Source organism: Natrix helvetica (assembly GCF_964273705.1).
Source record: "Natrix helvetica genome assembly, chromosome: 3".
In the NCBI taxonomy this organism is placed as follows: domain Eukaryota; kingdom Metazoa; phylum Chordata; class Lepidosauria; order Squamata; family Natricidae; genus Natrix; species Natrix helvetica.
In genome coordinates this window covers 30,514,444-30,536,744 of record NC_138549.1, presented here as the reverse complement: position 1 = coordinate 30,536,744, position 22,301 = coordinate 30,514,444, and the positions used below count along the sequence as shown (strand labels likewise).

Genomic DNA, 22,301 nt, shown 5'->3' with positions numbered 1-22,301 from the left:
TTCAGAGTTGTAGATACACAAAGTAAATCATTTCTTAAAATGTATGAGTAACTACTGTATTGACATAACAAGACAAACTGTAGTCTGTAATTCTACTTTTTTCTCTACACAGGAGCTTAGCAGAAAATAAAAACCAAATATTTGACTGCATGTCTTTTATAAATAGGAAAAAAGGATCTTTAACAGGATACATTCATAAATGGAAATAACATTATTTAGAGTATTATATTCTGTTTCTAGGTTCTAGGTTCAAAATGAAAAGGATTTTTGGATCCTTCTGAACCACAGGGAGTCTTATGATGTTATCAAATATATGTACATGTAGGACAAGTAGATTTACTATAACCTTCATTCTACAAACATATACTACTTATAAACTCTTTGCATTAAAGATCTTGTTAATGTAGTTCAAGGCACTGTACTTTCATGAAAAATGTAGAGAGTAACAGAAAAAAGATAGTAATAATTAATGAACTGCATTACATTTACTTCAGAAAAAATGATTTTCTCCTTATTTCATACACTTGGCATCTATTCATACAAAGCAAATTTATCCAAACAAATGAACATACAGTAAGTAATGATATCTTGGACACAAAATTTACAAGTTATATCTGCCATATAATAATTAACTGCACAGGTATTGGTTAGGTAGTAACTGTGCATTTAATAGCAGTAATTCAGAGGTGGGTTGCTTCCGGTTCAGCCCGGATTGGCCGAACTGGTAGTAGCGGCAGTGGGTGGCTCTGCCCACCCTCCTGGACACTTCTGCACATGCGCAGAAGCGTCACGGGCCTGAAACGGTATTTAAAAAATTGGCAACCCACCACTGCAGTAATTGTATGACGGATTTTGGAGTCCTAGGGGACAATCACTTAAATATGAGCCAGCGGTATGCTGCAGCTGTCAAAAAGTACACAGTCCTAGGCTGCATTAACAGAGGGATAGAATCAAGATCACACGAAGTGTTAGAACCACTTTATAATGCCTTGGTAAGGCCACATCTGGAATATTGCATCTAGTTTTGTTCACTACATAAAAAAGATGTTGAAACTCTAGAAAGAGTGCAGAGAGAAGCAACAAGATCAGGGGACTGGAAGCTAAAACCTAACAATGTTGCAGGAATTGGTATGTCTAGTTTAATGAAAAGAAGGACTTGGGGAACATGATAGCAGTTTCCCAATATCTAAGGGGCTGCCACAAAGAAGGGGATCAACCTATTCTCCAAAACACCTGAAGGCACAACAAGAAGCAATGGATGGAAAGTAATCAAGGAGAGAACTAACCTAGAAATAAGGAGAAAGAAAAGGAGAAATTTCCTGATAATGAGAACAATTAATAAATGAAGAGGCTTGCATTCAAAAGTTGTTGGCGCGCCATCATCACTGGATGTTTTTAAGAAGAGATTAGATAGCCATTTGTCCAGGCCTCGTGCTTGAGCAGGAAGTTGGACTAGAAGACCTTCAAAGTCCCTTCCAATTCTGTTATTCTATTCAGAATACCTAATCAGGCTATTTGGTAAACTCACATCTAAAAATAATTTAAAGTAGAGATTTCTGGATTTCTACCTAAGATGGGCTAAAGACTCCATTAGTCAAAGTATTTCAACTGGTGGGGTTTAAGAAGAGAGCCTTCTCTGCTATTGCCCCTGATTTATAGAACACCGTGCCCTCAGAAGTGACGAAAGCCCACAATCTTCTGGCCAGTCAAAACCTGGCTATGTAACCTTGCATGTGAGACACAGGGGCCCACACAACAATGGGGCTGGCTGACTTCATGACCCACCACCACCTGTATTAACAATTGTTAACTCTCCATCTTGGAATTCTTCACCTTCTGAAATTTTTATAGTGTTGTTTTTATAATTTTAAAACTTTTAATTCTAAATTATCCTGATTTTAACATTTAACTATTGATAATATTGTATGCTGCCCAGAGTAGTTAAAATTTGAAGTATAAATAAAAATAAATTAATAAAATAATCTTTTATTGGAAATTTCCAAGTTTACAGAGTGAATGAGAAAGCTGCTTTAATTTTAACTTGTAACTTGTCTATAGGAAGGTATCTATCTATCTATCTATCTATCTATCTATCTATCTATCTATCTATCTATCTATCATCTATCTATCTATCTATCTATCTATCTATCTATCATCTATCTATCATCTATCTATCATCTATCTATCAACTATCTATTTATCTATCTATCTATCTATCTATCTATCTATCTATCTATCTATCTATCTATCTATCATCTATCAACTATCTATCTATCTATCTATCTATCATCTATCTATCTATCAACTATCTATCATCTATCTATCTATCTATCTATCATCTATCATCTATCAACTATCTATCTATCTATCATCTATCTATCTATCTATCTATCTATCTATCTATCTATCTATCTATCTATCTATCTATCTATCTATCTATCATCTATCAACTATCTATCATCTAGGCCCTAATAAAAATGCATCGTTTACTGACCACCCCATAAACACCTTCTATCAACATCCCAGCCCCAGTGCCTGAGGCAAAAGTCTTTCCTGTAAGCCAACAGAGCCAGGGGCATCTTCATATTCTGGGGGGAGGCCATTCTATAAGGCATGCACTATGACAGAAAAGGCATGCTTCCAAGTGCTCACTAGGCAATACTGCTTCTCTGGGGGATTTGGAGCATACCCACATTGTCAAATCTAGAAGGGCGGGCAGAAACCATAGGGGACAGATCTACAAGTAAATTCTGAAAGATCGCCATAATCCTAATGTGATGTTTGATATATCATTGATCATGCTAAATGACTTCTATTGAAGAATGTTCAGAAGGCATAACTAAAACATGCTGGCCAGCTCTGTGCACTATAAGATATGTAAAACTATTTTGACCCAACTTAAATGCTAGCTTTGACTAATATACGCTTCATCCTTCCTGCATCTCATTATAAAGAGGTTTTTGACCACACAAGCCAGACTCTTTCCTAACAAGTTGCTTTTGCTAAATTTTAGAGAAACAGTAGGAAATAGTTGTTTTGCAGAGATTTAAATGTTTTTCTTTGGCTAGTTTCAATAAAGAGTCAATTTCTCTTTCCATTTTGCTTTTGAAAGGTATTGATTTTACTATATTGTTGCATTTATGTTTTTAAGTTGTGTTTTGAGGATCCTAAGCGAGCAGATGGTGATTGCAAAACTTTCAACAATTCCCTTTCAGATTCAACGCCACAGTAATAAGAGTCATCGTAATAGAACATTTCATAAAATTGTTGTAAAAAGGAATGACATAAGCAACACCATAATAAGAACTCGTATTAGAAGCTATATAACAAAATGTATAATTGCATTCAGCTCAATTTCATTCCCCAAATACCATAGCAACAATTATAATAGTGCAACTCTATAATCACTTTAAGGTGAATCCGATTTTTTTTTAAAAAAAAGGCTTTACCTGTTGCAGGATGATTTGTCTTACTGCTCCTGGGTGTGCTCTCTCCTGTAATTCCACCATCAAGTTTTATTGGAGTTTTTCTTCTCCCTTTAATATGCTTCATTTTCTTATTCACTGAACTATTTACTATCACTTGCATACCATTGTCTTTTAATGCTACTGAATCCATTTTAAGGCCTTGGTTAATAATGTTGTTGGCTACAATATGAACTTCAGGGACCTCTCTTGAATCTTTTAAATTGTAAATGTCAATCTGAGTTTCACTTGAATTGTCGGCAGAATGAAATCTTACAGTAATGTTAGTTGTTCTTAATGATCTGCCACCATTATTATCAGCAGTTTTGTCCTGTTTCAAGTCAGGAAGCAAAGCCCCTTCCTTGCCATCCTCTTCAGATCCTCCACCCTTCATTTTATTATGTCTCACTGGAGTATCCATAAGTATATTTGGGGAAATCTTGTAAGCCTTGTTACCCATGAGCAGTGAATTGCTATTGGGGAACAGTCTTTCTTTTGCTGTTAGGCTACTAGGACTTGCGTTCTCTTTTACAGAGGATCCTGAAAAAATATAGTTGTATATGTTAAAAATTCCAGCAGAATACTCTGCATTAATCATGCAGTTTACAATTATAATTCATGTAACATTATTGATATTGTGATTCATGGGTATTTTGCATGGAAAACATATGAGAGGGATAGGTTTCCCGATAATTGGGTTTTAGATTAAGGTGTCCCAGAGTGAAAACACAATTGTAGTGTTACTGAGAATACGTGGCCTTTTCCACAAAAAGATCACCAACGCCCACCACAATGACTACCTGCCTTTTACCAAATTCATGGTTTCAGTGAATGTTTTGCTTTGTTTTTCTGTGACTTCATGTTCATGCATCAAATTCTTTTGGTGCAGAACTTGGATTTGACGATCTGCAAGTGAAATAATCAATAAGAATACATATAAGAGAAGACATACAAATTAAAGCAAAACAGGAATTAAAAGTGTTATGATATAATAACTAGTCTAGTCAAAACTATTTGCATTGACTAGAAAATGTTTCTTTTAAATCTGTGGTTAAATATGTCTTTAAGTAAGTTATCGTCTTGAATATCCTTTTCATCAGTTTTCTAATAAGGACATACTCAATAAACTGCACATGAAATATTGAATATAATACATGTGAAGTCCGCCAGGATGCTATAAGAATACTAAAAATAAGAGTTACCAACTTCTGGTTTGTAAGAAGGAAAGCAAAATAACAAACTGCAAATTATAAAACTCAAGGAAGTATTCTTATAAAATGTTTTTGCAATATATAGGGCATGCTCCTGCCTGGAGAATTTATAATTATAGCGGAACTCATAAACATATTTATTGGTACTAAGTCCTACTGAATTATTAAAACCATACCACTTGTTCAAGATTGCATCCATAAGTGGCAGTTATTTCATGTAATAGCACATCAATGCAAAATGATAGGTTTCTATTCCTAGCTGTAGTGATTAAGGTATATAATTAAACCTCCAAACACTCAACAGTCATTGTTGACAGAGGCTTACATTTTTGTAGCTGGCATGAAAATTTTCAAATAATTTAATATATTTAAAAATAATGATATTAAACAAGCTGTGTAGTTAGGGGAGAAGCAATCTAAGAGTTAATTTGCACAAAAAAAATATACTGGTGTCTCAGAACTGAAAAGAACTTTGGTGTAGAACAGTGATGGCGAACCTTTTTCGCCTTGGGTGCCAAAAGCACATGCGTGCGTGCTATCACACGAACTCGAGTGCCCACCCACATAACTTAATGCCCCCCCTCACCTGTGTGGACCGCGCATTTTTGGGCAATGGTGGGTGGGGCAACCTCGATGGCGTAGCACTGAAATGGAGAAAAGGGCAACAGAGCAGCCACGTTGAGTGAAAGAAGCCTCTTTTCTTCTTTCCTTGCCACTTGTTTTTCCCCCGTGCTGGCAGCTCTCTCCTCATTTCCCTTTGGATTCCAGTGATCGGGCAGGATCCTTTTTAGTAGCAGGGGGCGAGGGGGAAACAGAGCAGCCAGCATGAGTGAAAGAAGCCTCTTTCCTTGCCGCTTGTCTTTCCCCTGTGGTGGCAGCTCTCTCCTCATTTCCCTTTGGATTCCAGTGATCGGGCAGGATCCTTTTTAGTAGCAGGGGGAGGAGGGGGGAACAGAACAGCCAGCACGAGTGAAAGAAGCCTCTTTCCTTGCCGCTTGTCTTTCCCCCATGGTGGCAGCTCTCTCCTCATTTCCCTTTGGATTCCAGCGATCGGGCAGGATCCTTTTTAGTAGCAGGGTGAGGAGGGGGGAACAGAACAGCCATCACGACTGAAAGAAGCCTCTTTCCTTGCCGCTTGTCTTTCCCCCGTTCCGGCAGCTCTTTCCTCATTTCTGGTTTGCATTGGGCTGTTTTTCGCCGTTTGGAGGCTTCAGGGAATCCTCCGGAGATTTAAAAAACTACCGAAAATCAGCTGGCCAGCAGGCGCAGGCGCACTGGAGCTGACAGGGCAATGCCTTGCATGCCCTCAGAAATGGCTCCATGTGTCACCTGTGGCACGCGTGCCATAAGTTCGCCATCACGGGTGTAGAAGATCCTGCCTGAAAGATGCCTGTGGTCATTATAACTATTGTCTTTGATGGATCCATTCACCATGAATGTAATTCATTCCCTTCAGAAGCCACCAAACCAGTGGTTATTAATTTATTTAGCATATGGCAGTGATGACTAACCTTTTTGTTGTTGGGTGCCAAAAAGGCAAGCGCGAGTGCGTGACAGCCCACACTTGTGCCAGCATCCATAATGCAAAGCATGCCCCCACATGTGCATGCGCGCACAACCCCCCCTCGCTCCTGCTCGCCTCCAAGCTGAGCTTGGTATTTCCTCCGGGGGGCTGGGGAAGGCCACTTTTGCCATCCCCGGGCTCCAGGAAAGCCTCTGGAGCCTGGGGAGGGTGAAAAACAGGCCCAATGGGCCTACTGGAAGTTCGGAAACCAACTAGACCCATTGGGCCTGTTTTTCACCCTCCCCAGGCTCCAGAGGCTTTCCTGAAGCCTGGGGAGAGAGAAAACTGCCCCCACGCCCCCCCAGAGGCCCCCCAGAAGCTGGAAACTGATCATTTCTGAACTTCCGGTAGGGCCGTCGAGTCTGTTTTTCACCCTCCAGGCTCCAGAGGCTTTCCTGAAGCCTGGGGAGAGAGAACACTGCCTCCCCCGTCCCCCCAGAGGCCCTCCAGAGGCTGGAAACTGATCATTTCTGAACTTCCGGTAGGGCCGTTGTTTTTCACCCTCCAGGCTCCTGAGGCTTTCCTGAAGCCTGGGGAGGGCGAAAATGGCTTCTCCCGCCCCCTGGGAAGGCTGAAAATCAGCTGGCCAGAGCGCGCATTCAGGCTAGAGCTGACTGCTTGCATGTTGGCAGATATGTCTCTGAGTGCCACCTGTGGCACATGTGCCATAGGTTCGCCATGGGCAGAGGCCATGCAATCATTTATATACAACACTGATAAAACACATTATAAGTACAAACACAAATATATGTTTAAATAAAGCATCAACAATTACATGTATATAAAGTATGTGGATAATACTAGATGAGATAAATTATTAAATTAGGGTAAAACCCTGATAAAATTGCTATAATATGCTCCCATAGTTGCAATAGGATAGATGTTGTAATTTGATATCTAAGGAAGCTAACCATCTAATTCAGTGGTGGGTTCCGGATCCCGTTGCAACCGGTACAGTTGCAACGGGACCTGGCATCCTCCACATGAATGTGTGCGGCGCATGCACGCACACACACGCGCAGCCCGTGCAAGTGTCTTACCTTCCAGCAACACCTCCGCAAGCCTATGCGACGCTCCAGTTGCTCGATGTGCGTAAGCGCCAAAGGCTTTAAACACAGGTAAGGAGCGCGGGTGGGTGGGCCCTCCTGACTATCGTACCGGAACGGTACCTGGTGCTCCAGGCGGGCTCCGGTATGCCTGTACTGGGGTGTACTGCCTGCAACCCACCAGTGATCTAACTGCTTCTGACATGGCTGTGATTTGATCATCCCAATTACCTTGACATTTCCTGAGGAGACATTCTTGAACTAAAATTGCTATTGTTTGTTTTGATACACCACAAATGCATTGTGAGCTCTCTGCCATTCCCCAAAGAGCTTTGCTTTAGTTCTGTCAAGGCCTGTAGGGTATGAAGGGTAAACTACCTCCGTAATGGTATGTTTCGGGCAATGTTCTGTACTAACAGAGCACATCACAACCAAACTGGATATTGTATCTCTCCTGGTCAAAAACTACAGAGGCAACAGGGCTCCTCCCAAAATGGCTACTGCGCAGTAAGAGCCTTTCTTCTCTCTTGCTGACAGTCTGTTGATTTAGCTGGTTCTCTGGCAGAGCTACTCCCTAGATTTGAATGGGAGCACTTAGGAATGACCCAAGATGACTTTTGGACATCCATGGACTCACCTGGGAAGGGGATTCTTGAAGATTCCAGTTCCCTATGGGAGGGATTGGAAAGTCATTGGGCAAATCCATCTTCCTTTCAGCAACTTATTTTCTAAATGAGCTTTGGTATTAATTTTTTTCTTTTTGAATGTATTATTTTACTTTGCTTTTTGCTTTTAAAAGTTGACCAACTGGCTGAATGCTGATTTATTTTAACCTTTTGTTGGACTCTAGCTGCTTTTTCTTCTTTTTGATTTATGTTGCTCTTTTGAATCGCCTTTGCTTTCCTCATAAGGAAGCATAGTATGCTTTGGGGTGGTGAAGTTCTTTCATTTGATTTACACTAAGATTGAACTCTCAACCACAGGGTTACTGCATTTTTTTTGTGTATTTGCAAAATATTTGGAGTTCATATCTTTTAAATTTTTCTTTCAGTCTTGGATTGAAGTATCCAGAAAATATCTTTCTGTTTCCTTCTGCTTCAGTGTTCTGTTCCCAGGTCAAACTACACAAAGCAACAAAGTATCGCAATATAGACAAGCAAGGTAGCTGAAAAGATTCTCTGGTAAAGTGTAACTTTTAGTTGAAAGTTTTTTTAAAAAAAAATTGATGAGATGGTAATGGAAAATATGCAGAAGCCCGTAGCTTTGAATAAATTAAATTCACAAAAGGACTCTAATATGGAAGTTGTAGACCAGAGAGATATGGACTTCACAGGCGGAAAAGTAACTTAGAAGTAAATCAGAAGCTTGATCGAAGAAAGAAATGACAAATTATATTTTCCAAGGATGGCTGCGAGAGATTGGAGAATGGATTTATTACCTTTAATTCAAAACTACATCTATTTGGACTTTGTTGGGAAGGTAGATCTACTATAGAGATTGAATTTATTATATTTACTGTAATTAGACAACAATTGATAAGACATGCCATTAAGAAACAAACGTGAATATTTGATCCAGGATGAATTATTCTTAAATTTTGGGGTGGTTTGGGATAGATCTGTGGCAAATTTTCTATGACATGTTTACACTAATAATTGGTTAACAGAGGGTGCTGAAATTTTAAGTTCTCCTTCATATTATTAGTATTATTGTTCTTGTTAACTATTTTGTCATTATTATAGATATAGCTGACAGGTCACTAATTTGCAAATGGATTTACTAGTTCAAATATTTGGGTGGGAAGGCTCTTTTACAAGGTGTGGGAACCAATGTTGTACTAATGTATTAATAAGTATGTAAATAGGGAGATAATATGTGTATATATTGGGGAGTTTAATTCACTTTTTAATGTTTTAATTATTTTGTGTGTTTTTTTTTGTTTTCTAAAAACATTTTGGAGTTTTATATTTTAACTTTTCTTTGAATAAAATAAAAAAATAAATGGGGAAAAACACCTAAAAAGGCAGGCAGAATCTCCAGAAATCTTCTGTTTAATAAAGGGGGGGGAGAGAAATAGTGGGTGGGGGGAACTACTAAGGCAGCAATAAGATTACAACAGTTAAGAACTCATTGACAAAAAACAGTAGTCCTCTTCATATATTGTCTGATGTTGTCAGACAAAATATGTAAAGCTATCCCAAATCCATAATAAATAAATATACATGACTAAAATATTAATACACAATTATCTATTTTTAATTATTTTGAAGGAAAGAGAGCTCAGGTTATGGGTTATATTTTAAATACAAATACAAAACTAAATATTCCACATATCTTTGTATTGTAATATGTCATGTTATTATACTGCCAGAAAATGGCTACTTACCAAGGAATTTAATAATTTCTTTAAGATTATTTTTTGAATTTGCTGAAACATGAGCATCTGCAATAAATAAATAATAAGTTCATGTTTAATTATTTTACATCAGTTTAATCAATTACACCAAAACAGTCTGAAAACTCGGGATGTTATATGTACCCAATGAACCTGGAAAAACTAGTTCTGATTAGAGAGATACATGATTCATGAAGAAAATGTGTGCCATGTTCTTTCTAAGGTCCTCTTTTTCATAGTTTATTCAACCTGTAATTCAAGCCATTTTTAACCATGACATTGCAAAGAGTCTAACAGTGATTAGATTCATGGTATTTTATTTGATTTACAAATTCTGATTCAATGAAGCATTCTAGCCTTCGGAAATGGTAGAAATCAAAGTTCACACTTGGAGTAAGGCAGGGAAGGAATAACGTACTGAAAGTGGATAACTTCTTAATTCATATACCTGCCCCAAAAAACAGACTGAGTTCAGGGAAATATTTTCTTTGTAAACTGTTTTGAAGCAAATGGGTATTCTTTTGATTAGGCCAATGAACAGTAAATTAAGCTCGGCAACATGCAAAGACAAGGTGAGGAAAATACTCAAGTACTCAAATTGGACAACTAGAAAGCGAGACTGAATTTGTGCGTTATTCCACAAAGAGGTTCCATTAACCCCTAATGGAAAAAAATTGGAGAATTTTCAGTGTTAAGAGCTTTTCTGAAATGGAGCCATTACTAGAAGAGTTGGGAAATAGCTCAAGAGAAGAAGAAAAAGAACTACTAAAAATAAGATGTTGCTTCATCTCTACTTTGATCAATACTGAAATATTAAAAGCACACATGACTTGGATACCGGGTTCACCTAAAACTCCAATAGATCCCTGATTTCAGTTTTTGTTATATTGTAGAATGTAGAAAATGGCTGCTAAAGTAATATACAAGAAAAATTCACTTTGAAAACAAATCTGGCTAAGAGACTCATTTCATCTCTTAATTGTTCCCTAAAAACAAAAAAAACAGGCCAACCGGGGATATAAGATGCCTGATGGGTACCTTAAAATAGAGCCAAATCAATGGATGCATTTTGCTTTTTGAGTCCCATCCCACAAAGAAGGTCTTATAAGACATGGCTTTATCACCAGGCCTGGATGGCTTACAATAGAAAACAAATATTAAAAATGTAAACAAATAAAGCAATGGGAACAATACAAATAAACAACAAAAGTGCAATAATATGAATTCAATTATTTTAAAAATTAAAATAAGCACACACCCATGCTGATAATGCCATGATGTCCAACCATGCTACTACCCGTTTCCCCCAGAAAATAAGACCTGGACTTATTTTATTTTGGGCTCCAAAATAAGCACTAGGGCTTATTTTAGAGGAAATTCAGGTTGATCAGCTCAGCTGGGCATCCCACCCCTGGCGCACACGCAGGAGCCGGTGAGCACGCAGGGACCGACGGTATCCAGCAGCAGCTGCAGCGCGATGGTCCCTTGGTCGGTGCACTCTGGGAGTGCGGAATGCAGAAGGCAGGGAGTGGAAGGCAGGTGATCCTGACACATGGAGTGGGAGACAGGTGATCCTGACATGCTGCGGGGGCTGCAGGCAAGCCAAGAGACACGAAGATAAGCCTCCTGAGGCCGGCCACTACTGCTCCAGTCCACTACCACTCCGTTTTCTCATGGCCCACATGGCTTGTCCAGATTGACTGCCTCCCCCCACCTCTGCTTCCACCAGCTGCTTGCACAGGTACTCCGTGCTCACCACCTTCTATGCTGCCCACGCCCACGCCCATTCACTAGAGCTTATTTTTGGGGAAGGGCTTATATTAGACACATGCGTAAAAAACAGGCTGGGGCTTATTTTGGGGTAGGTTGTATTTTATGGGAAATGTGGTATCTATGGCACTTGAAAAATTAGTATGGCTTCCAGCCTTAGCTTCTTGGTGCAACGAGTTGCACAAACTGCTATTTTTTTTTAAAGGTGAAATACGAGAATGTACTAAAATACAGCAATGCCTCTGTAATACCACATTTGATTCTTTTAAGAACTAATATTTGTTCCCAACCTCCTTCTACTTGGAGATAGAAGAACAATAAATCACTAGTCAGTCAGACTGGCTCTGGTCTACTGAACTATGGCATGACCATACATCATCGGAGCGATTCTGAAAGCCACAACATATTCCAAAAGTATATGCATGAATCCAAAGTTCCAACTCTAAAGCAATGACAAAGCTGATTTTCAAATGGTCTTAATGACAGACAATCTGCATACCAATTGACTCATTTGCGCACATGATAGCTTAGAACAATGCAAGGAAAATATGTAAAAAGGTCTGTAATGGTGCATGACAATTGCTTCCAAGTATGCTGACCTTTGGTAAATGAAACAAACAAAAAGCACAGTACTTTTTTGAGGAAACATTAATGGGTGATTAAGAATGAGTACAGCTGCATCATCTGAACACTTGGTTAAAAATATTCTTTTTGTATTCAGTGTCAGTCTCATAATTATGATTGAAAACAATGTGGGAGGAAGCAAGTAAGCCTACGCGGTAAATACTTTGGTTTTTTAAAACAACTATATGGTTTTTAACAACACTCTTAAAGGTCAGCTTGGTCATTACTCTTCCAATTTCTATTATTTATTTGATGATATAATTATTATTATTATTATTATACTGTACTAAATTATAAAGTTACTAAAGTACTATGGGCACATTTTAATTTAATTTCTAGTGATTGCAGCATAGACAAGTTTATAAAGTATCCACCAAATAAAGTAGACTTTGCCTATTTGTCAGAAATCATATAATAATGAAATAAATACATCCCCGTTTCTAAAATTGGAATGTAAAAGCTATGTGCTTGTATTTGAAAGTAGCAAATATCACAGTATATTTTGACCTTTTTGCTGGTAATGGCAAGAGAAGAGATGATGCTAAAATCTTGTTTCTCAAAATGGGAAATGAACCCTAGGAACTGTTGGCCATTATTGACTCCAATTACTTAAATTAAATTAAGATCAAGACTATAGCAACTGTAGCAGTTCTCTTCAGATACCACCAATGAATGGGAGTGTTGGAAGAAATGTCCTTCTGGGTTCGGCTCCAAGTGGGGAAAAAGACACTGGAGACATGGAGGCTGCTTGGAAAGATGGTTTTAATGGTGGACAGGACCACATGGCTTGAGTCCTGAACAGAAAAGGTGATCACATGCTTCAATGTTGGTGGAGAAGAAGAGAAGGGAAGAGAAGAGCAGAGGAGCGAGAGAAAAAGGGCTTGCAGGGCTTTTTATAATCTGTTCTGTCCCACCTATCTGTTTCCTGTTCCTGTGTAAGAAATGTATTCTGATTGGTTGCCAGACTCCCATGGGCCCATGCAAGGCCAACCCTCTAGGGTGAGTTTTGAATTCAGGTTTGATTGAGTTTAGATGCCATGTGGTCAGTTGAGTAAAAGGCAATATTATCCTGCCTTAATCCCATCACAGCTGAAGAGGAGAACTCTTTATTATGTAAAGTGGACTAGCTTGGCCTTCTTAATGGTCCATTGACAAAGTGGGGATGGGCAGGAAGCTGCAGGAATTTAGTTTTTTAAAATGTGTTTCTCCCTTTTTCACATCCAGGAAAATATAATATTCTGCCTTATCAATATTTCCTAGATATTTCATTTTCCTGGGAGAGGGCTAGGTGATAACTTTCTACAGGAGTATGGTGCTTCATGCATTACTACAGCATAAGTCCTTCTCCTGTCACACTCACAAATGCGCACCACATGGTTTTAAGTCTTTATTGAGGCTTTGCCAGCCCTGAACATTATTCCCCAGGATTCATCTGGAGCAGGAACCAGCATAAAAAAAAATGAGTCCAATTCCCAAGTCCAGGAACACAGAGGAAATCCGCAGGTTTTCCACCAGTTTTGAAATCAAAGGATAAGTCCACAGTCTGAACATAAGGCACCAAAAGTCCAAGATAAAGCATCCAAGTCCAAGATTCAAGAGGCAAAATTCAAAATCCAAAGAGCAAAGTCCAAGTCTAGGAGCAGAGTCAAGGTTTCAACCCACAGTAATAATCACGATGGCACGAAAAGAATCATGACGGCTGTGCAAACACACAGCATGAAACGGATGAGCCATTTCCAGTGTTTCTTTGCTCTGCATGTTGGGTTAAATAGCTACGGACTGATACAACTCATTAGGAGGAGCGAAGCTGACTCCTCACCAACCTCCACTGCACCTCCCTCCTCTCAGCCCTGCAAGGCCTAGGATCAACTTGGTAACTTGAAGACAGGTGGACTTCAACTCCCAGAAGTCCCCAGGCAGCACACTGACTGGGAAATTCTGGGAGTCAAAATCAACTTCTTTTCAAGTTGCCAAGCATGAGAAACACTCATTTGTGTGCTGCGCTGGCACAGAAATAGCTGAGGTTTTGAACACTATCTTTCATTATGTGTGAAACTGTTCCACCTTCTAATTTTCCAGGTCTCCCTTTTGTTTGCTGCTTTCTTGGTCCCTAAGTCTCCATTAAATCAAAGAGAGAGCTTTTTGAGAAAGCTACACTAAAATGCTATCCACAAATTATCGTGTTGGCACAAAAGTATACTGGCATGAGTTGTTCTGTCTGCATTGCTGATCCCTGATCTACAAACACAAAGGACTGGTGAAGGACACTCTCTTACATTCCTACTGCAAGCCAAATTAAGTAAAGGGATTGCTATATTCCCCAGCTATGTTTTCCTTTCCATTTCCTGGCAGGAAAACATCAACAATTATTCTGCTTAATGGTGCAGTATTGGGCACATGTAGTTGGGTGCTTAGAACAGCAGGATTAACCACTTCTTAACACACAGCTATAATCTGTCAGTAGAGCTTTTTCTGGACTCAGATCTAGAGTTTTTCTGAAAGAACCCTAAACCTGTGTTCATAAATAGCCCAGGGAGAAAGGCAGTAGGCATGGAGAAAGTGTGCAGTGTAAAACAAGAGGTAATGATAATGAGGAAACTCCACCTTCGACTAGTACTCCAAAGCTATGCCATGTTGGCAGCAAATGGGCAGAATAACAAATTAGAGGAGGGTTCGGACTTCCAAATTGGGAAATATATTATCAAGCAGCGGCACTGTTATGGATGAAAAACTGGATTACATTGAGAAAAACAAGGTTATTGACACTGGAGGGACATGATCTACAGCTAGGTTGGCATGCATTTTTGTAGTATGGGAAAAATAAGATGCATAGTTATTTTCAAAGGCATTATGTAAGAAACGTTTTATTATTAGCTTGGAGAAAGTTAGAGAAAAACACTATTTAAAAATACCAACATGGATTTTGACAATGGAAGCATTAATATACCCAAACTTTATTAAGATGGAAAATATCATTAGATATAAAGACATTTTATCAGAAAGGGGAAAATTAAAAAGGAAACAAGAGTTAGAAGAACAAGGGATAAAGACGGTGTGGTACACAAAGTTGCAAATACAATCAAAGTATGAAAAAGATGCAAAGCTTTATGGTTTTTATTTGGAGTTGACAGAATAGGATGAAATACAGGAACAGAAGAGCGAATGAATAAAAAATTATATAATTATTTACTTCGTATTAAATTAGAAGAAGAACTAAAAGAAACAATGATAGCATGGGCAAAAAAATTGGATATACAATAGAAATTGAGAAGTGGAAGCAATTATGGGAAAGGAATTATAAATTAACAACGGCAACAGCATATAAAGAAAATTTGTATTACATGTTTTATAGATGGCATATGTCACCGGAAAGATTGGTAAAAATGTTTAAAGATAAATCAACCAAGTTTTGGAAATGTCACTAGACACCGGGATCATAGTCTCATATGTGGTGGACATGTGTAGAGGCAAAAAAATATTGGGAAGAGTTTGTATATGGTTGGAAAGAATGATACAGCAGCATATTGATTTAAAGCTGGAACTGTTTTTGTTGGATATTTTACCAGAGAAATGTAGTTTAAAAAAATGTATATTTAATTATTGATATAATAACTGCAGCTAGAATTGTATTTGCACAAAATTGGAAAATGAAAAAAAATCCCTCATAAGGAGAGGTAATTAAAAAAAATATTAGACCGTGCAGAAATGAACAGATTAATGATGGCAATTAAAGAGAAGGAAGAATCAGAGTATTATAAGATAAGGGGATGTTTTTATCACGGGATAGAAAATGAATATAGACAAGAAGAAACTGAAAATGGAATAATTTGGAAAAGAACGCAGAATTATAGGGGAGGAGTTTAAATTAAAAGACAATTGAAATGGAAATAGAAAGGTAAATGGAAGATAAAAATTGATTTAAAATGATGTAACTGTTGATGACATAAAGACTGTACCCAGATGACACTGTAAGATTAATGATGTAAAAGTGGTTATGGAAAAATTCAAAAAAATAAATAAATAAAAAAGTCTGACCATATGGCTAGCAGCATCTACTGCCACCAAAGCCAGAATGAAGTAAGCAAAATGGCACAATCCTCCCATCAAAGTAATGATAAAAGAAAATGAAACCCTTTGTCCAGAGAGGCAGCAGAAAATTTGTAAGCTCATCAGATAACAGAATTAGCAACAGATTCCTTTCTCAATTTAAATTAATCTTCTCTGCTGCATAGCACTTGTCCCTTTTTTCCTCCTTTTTAAACATAGGTTTAATGCTCTTTCAAAACAACACTAAACCTACACTTATAAGGAATCTGCTTTACATCGCCACGATGTAAAAAAGATGTGGAGACTCTAGAAAGAGTGCAGAGAAGAGCAACAAAGATGATTAGGGGACTGGAGACTAAAACATATGAAGAATGGTTGCAGGAACTAGGTATGTCTAGCTTAAGAGAAAGAAGGATTAGGGGAGACATGATAGCAGTGTTCCAATATCTCAGGGGTTGCCACAAAGAAGAGAGAGTCAAGCTATTCTCCAAGGCACCTGTGGACAGAACAAGAAGCAATGGGTGGAAACTAATCAAGGAGAGAAGCAACTTAGAACTGAGGAGAAACTTCCTGACAGTTAGAACAATTAATCAGTGGAACAGCTTGCCTCCAGAAGTTGTGAATGCCCCAACACTGGAAGTCTTTAAGAAGATGTTGGATAGCCATCTGTCTGAAACGGTATAGGGTTTCCTGCCTAGGCAGGGGGTTGGACTAGAAGACCTCCAAGGTCCCTTCCAACTCTATTATTGTATTGTATTGTATTGCTTAAATCCTTACAAGTGCTATAGAAAGTAACAATCAGGCATTATGCCAGTAAATGTCTCTGAAGAAGCCAGATATCCTACAGCCATGTTCACGGCCAAATTGAAATGGTAATGAAGGGTGGGGTTTAGCTTCATTAACTAAAAGAAATCAGGCATACTGGCAGCAGCCTAAAGTGGGCAACAGAAGCTGGGCAATTCCTAACCCCTTGACTGTCTAGCCATCAAATGATAGTGGTGGTGGTAGTGGTGATGGTGAAAAATCAGTCTACAGACATACACTATATTGCCAAAAGTATTCGCTCACCTGCCTTTACTCGCATATGAACTTACTGTAAGTGACATCCCATTCCTAATCCATAGGGTTCAATATGATGTCGGTCCACCCTTTGCAGCTATAACAGCTTTAACTCTTCTGGGAAGGCTGTCCACAAGGTTCAGGAGTGTGTTTATGGGAATTTTTGACCATTCTTCCAAAAGGGCATTTGTGAGGTCACACACTGATGTTGGACGAGTTTACGTGGCCTACCACTTGGTGGCTGAGTTGCTGTCGTTCCCAAACACTTCCACGTTCTTATAATACAGCTGACAGTTGACTGTGGAATATTTAGGAGCGAGGAAATTTCCCGACTGGATTTGTTGCACAGGTGGCATCCTATCACAGTTCCACGCTGGAATTCACTGAGCTCCTGAGAGCGACCCATTCTTTCACCAATGTTTGTTACAAACAGTCTGTATGCCTAGGTACTTGATTTTATACCCCTGTGGTCATGGAAGTGATTGGAACACCTGATTCTGATTATTTCGATGGGTGAGCGAATACTTTTGGCAATATAGTGTAACTTGTAGGTTCTTTTTCAACCTATTGCCTGCGGAAAAAATCGGAACATCAGTAAATGTTTCTGGTTCTAATGTGTAAAGCTACGTGACTAGTGTATGCACAATTCAGCTTGATAAGACACAAATTGTGTACTAAGAAAATAATCTTGAGTCTCTTGCTCCAGAGAACCTGGCTCACAGGATGCCAAAAAGCACAAGTAGGATTTTTCTGTTCTTTGACCCCAATTATATCTAATGTACCATCAAGTGACAGTACATGATTTAAAGTTTGTGGATGATTTTAAACTAGTGTTTCCCAACCTTGGCAACTTGAAGATGTCCGGACTTCAACTCCCAGAATTCCCCAGGGAATTCTGGGAGTTGAAGTCCAGACATCTTCAAGTTGCCAAGGTTGGGAAACACTAGTTTAAATAGTCAGGAAGACCAAACATCTGGCTCTGCACATCTGGGTTCAAGTTCTCTTCCGTGCTTGGTTTTACTGTACAAGCCTGAGGAACATAATGTATTATCAACTTGTCAAATCGGAGAAGGAAACCCAATCATTCTATTGCGAAGAACACCGACAAGGCGACACGAAGCACCGTGGAGAGCGTTACCGAAACGGCAATCGGTCAGAGCCGACGAGCTCCAAAATGGGCTCACCACATCCGCAGTCCGTCCCCCCCCCCCCCTACCTGAGCCCGACCCACTCTACCTGGGTCACGTTCCCCCAGCCTGAGCTCCGGCTGACTTTCTCGGCTGGGCAGAAAAGCGAGGATGAGAAGAAGAAGATAGGCGGGTGCTGTACCCGTGCCAAAGCGCGCCATGGTCTCCAGCGACTACCTGATGGAGGAGCCTGGAAAGTCCCTTCTCCTTTTCTTCTGGGTTCGGTCGCTAAGGCGCTGGCGACGGCGGCAGAACCCACGCTGCTCTGTGACCTCATTCCCACGTGTTCGTAGCCCGTTCGGTCGCTCGCTCTCCTGCCCGGGTCGAAGCTCCAAGCAAGGAAACCGCAGAGGGCGCCCCCCGCCAGAAGGCTTTCTAGAGGCCTGGCGGGAGCCAAGCGGCCCGAGTGGGAGCTAAGAAAAGGCGAGGTTTTTGTTCCCTTCTTCGTCTGCTCAGCCCGCAGGGGATCCTGGAAGAAGGGAAAGCGGCGATGTTCTTTTCTTAGAGAAACGCGGTTCTCGGGATAGCAGGAAGAGTTTCTAAAACACACCCGGAGTGAAAACGCTTCTCCAGCAGTTATTCATTATTTCTGACTTCTGCAAGACTCAGAATCGCTGCAGTTGAATGAACTATGTTTGCTCGCCGTAAAATTGAACGAAACTTTTTTTGGGAAGGGATTGGAAAAATACTCCTGAAATACTTCTGAAAGCTCCTGGAAAACGCAGGAAGGAAAGTAGCTTCACTCAACTTTCTGCCTCAGAGCTACAGACCAAGCTGCTCAGACTAAAATAGTTAACTTTGAAACTCTTTCTTCTACACCCGGGATGGTATGCTTTGCAACTATGCCCTGCCAGATATTGATTGATTGGTTATGTGCCATCAAATACAATACAATACAATAGCGGAGTTGGAAGGGACATTGGAGGTCTTCTAGTCCAACCCCCTGCCTAGGCAGGAAACCCTATACCATTTCAGACAAATGGCTATCCAACATCTTCTTGAAGACTTCCAGTGTTGGGGCATTCACAACTTCTGGAAGCAAGCTGTTCCACTGATTAATTGTTCTAACTGTCAGGAAATTCCTTCTCAGTTCTAAGTTGCTTCTCTCCTTGATTAGTTTCCACCCGTTGCTTCTTGTCCTACCTTTAGGTGCCTTGGAGAATATTTTGACTCCCTCTTCTTTGTGGCAACCCCTAAGATATTGGAACACTGCTATCATGTCTTCCCTAGTCCTTTTTATTAAACTAGACATACTCAGTTCCTGCATCCGTTCCTCATAGGTTTTAGTCTCCAGTCCCTAATCATCTTTGTTGCTCTTCTCTGAACTCTTTCTAGAGTCTCCACATCTTTTCTACATCGTGGTGACCAAAACTGAATGCAGTATTCCAAGTGTGGCCTTACCAAGGCATTATAAAGTGGTATTAACACTTCACGTGATCTTGATTCTATCCCTCTATTTATGCGGCCTAGAACTGTGTTGGCTTTTTTAGTTTTTCCACTCCTAGCAAGCACATACATAGATTTTTCTCCACAACGTTGTAACCCCAATGTCTTTCCAGAAGACATTGCAAGGCCAGACACAAGGCCAAACTGAATCCCAAGAGGAGCCCAAAGCTAGCATTGCCAATGATGTTTGGGCAGGGAGAACTAGAAAGCTGAGCATCAGCGATCTGGAGAATGAGAGGCGGATGCCAAGCACCACCACCTTGTTGAGGGACGGGGCCCTGTGCCAATTTGTGGGTGGCATGCATGTTGCATCCCTCACAGGCAGCAGAAATAGGACCATGAGAGCCAAAAGGCCTGGGGAAACAGAAGTTGGAAGTTTTGGAGAAAAAAATAAGAAGGGAGGGAGAGGAAAAAGGGTATAGGGCAGACTGTGTGGAAAGTGGTGGGTTTCCTTTTTTCCCAAGTGCCCATGTTAAAAATAGTGAATTCACCCTAGCAATGCCAGAGCATGTTTCTCACCTGTTGGGTTCAAATCTATCCACAATCTTAAATTGGTAGAAAAGTACTATAATTTGTAAAATGTCCCCAATCACTATCCTCTCTTGCCCGTAATCCAGTATTTATTTATCAACTTTTAAAACTTGTAAAGGCTAATAAATTTTAAACTTTTTCATGCATGTCTTGGATGTCTTTGGCTTAATGGAGGGAGGGAACATTTAACACTGGTAAAAGTAAGGACAGTGTGGCAGGGAAAACAGCAGTAAAAAGAAGGTGCCAGGATATGCTTGTGCTATAGTTGGATGCAAGGGGGGTGGGGAAAGCCCAAAGTGTTGGTTTGAAATACCTTGACTCTAAGATTTAATGGAACCTGGATTAAAAAATGCCTAGTGGAAGCCCACATGAAGGAGATGGGCACAATATCTTCCTTGCAATAAATTGGCATAATAGATACTTGTATTCAGAAGATGACTGAAAGTTATCTTGCTTGATCAATGGTTTTAATAATTGAAAAACTACTCGAAAAAGTGAAGGCCTGCATTCTTCCTTCAAATATTACTGTGTAAATGATGTGTACAAAGAAAACATTCTGATACTGACTAAGAAGCAGAATGTGGAGTAAGTTTTATTTCAACTTGTTTTTATACAAACTTGATTTTTACTGAAAGCTCTTTTACCAAGCTCAGAGAGCACCAAGGATCCTTTATTTCAACCCTCTGAGCTACAAATATTCTCCTTTGTTGGTACCTAAAGCTCTTTCCAAGTGCTAAATAACAAAGAGAATATCCTGAGTACTCTCAGTGTAATCAAAGTTCAAAATGGCTCTTGTGGGAAGCTTTTAATATCCTGCATTAATTCTGTAAGATTCCAAAGATAAGGGTTTTTGTGCCCTTTGTCTAGGTTTCTAAATATCATAAGGTAAAAGTTCCCCTCACACATATGTGCTAGTCGTTCCTGACTTTAGGGGGCAGTGCTAATCTCCGTTTCAAAGCCAAAGAGCCAGCGCTGTCCAAAGACGTCTCTGTGGTCATATGGCCAGCATGACTAAATGCTGAAGGCACATGGAACGCTGTTACCTTCCCACCAATAGTGGTCCTTATTTTTCTACTTGCATTTTACATGCTTTTGAACTGCTAGGTTGGCAGAAGCAGGGACAAGTAATGGGAGCTCACTCCGTTACATGGTGCTAGGGATTTGAACCGCCGAACTGCCAACATTCCTAAGATGCTGAGCTTTTGACAAGCTCAGCATCTTAGCCCCTGAGCCACCGTGTGCCAATCTAAATATCACAGGATATGATTTTAAGTTTACACATAAATCTGTACATAAGAACATGCAGGAAAAATGCAAACAATGCACATTCATTTATGCATCATGTCAGTATTAAATAAGAAATAAGAAGAAAAATAACTTTGCCATAGCATTATTCATTCATTATGAAAGATCCGTAAATTCTACCTGTTAAATATTTCTAAAAAGGATTTTTTTTGAAAATTTAACAACAGATAATATAGTGATATAGTTTTGTGTTTATTATGCAAACAAAATACTGAGAAAGTCAGAGTTTGTTAAAAAAAAAAACCTGTGTCATATCAATGAATTCTAAAAGAAGACAATAGATGTATCTCAGGGTTGAATTGTGGAGAATCTGGTGCTCTCTGAGCTTCGTTGTTTCCTTGCAGATGTTTCACTAGCTGACTGGGTAACATCACCAGTGCTATGGACTATGGGGTTTGCCCCCTATTTATATACATTTTCGATACAGTAACTTGCACCTTGGCATTAAAAAAAATCAGCCATCAATAGACACATGGAGATAAACCACATTCACTCCATTTTAAAGAGACAATAAAAAAGCTAAGAAGGAAACAAAAAGATTAGAACACATCCTCTCCAGCAACCAATACTGAAATAAGCAGGAATTAACTCCAGACAAATAACCAAGCGAAAACAATTCTCTAATCAAGGAACTATGTAGACCTATGAACAC

General features: G+C 39.5%; 1 protein-coding gene across 1 annotated transcript in view; it reads right to left on the bottom strand.

Moving 5' to 3' along the window:
• Positions 1–18,528, bottom strand: part of LOC309389618 (uncharacterized protein) — a gene marked incomplete at its 5' end in the record, with an annotated part of 36,334 nt that extends 17,806 nt beyond the window's left edge. Inside the window, 4 exons of the mRNA XM_081948170.1 lie at positions 3,450–4,004; positions 4,269–4,370; positions 9,672–9,728; positions 18,417–18,528. Of these exons, the coding sequence (XP_081804296.1) occupies positions 3,450–4,004; positions 4,269–4,370; positions 9,672–9,728; positions 18,417–18,528 (826 nt within the window). The remainder of the gene's footprint in view (positions 1–3,449; positions 4,005–4,268; positions 4,371–9,671; positions 9,729–18,416) is intronic.
• Between the last annotated feature and the right edge of the window lie 3,773 nt (positions 18,529–22,301).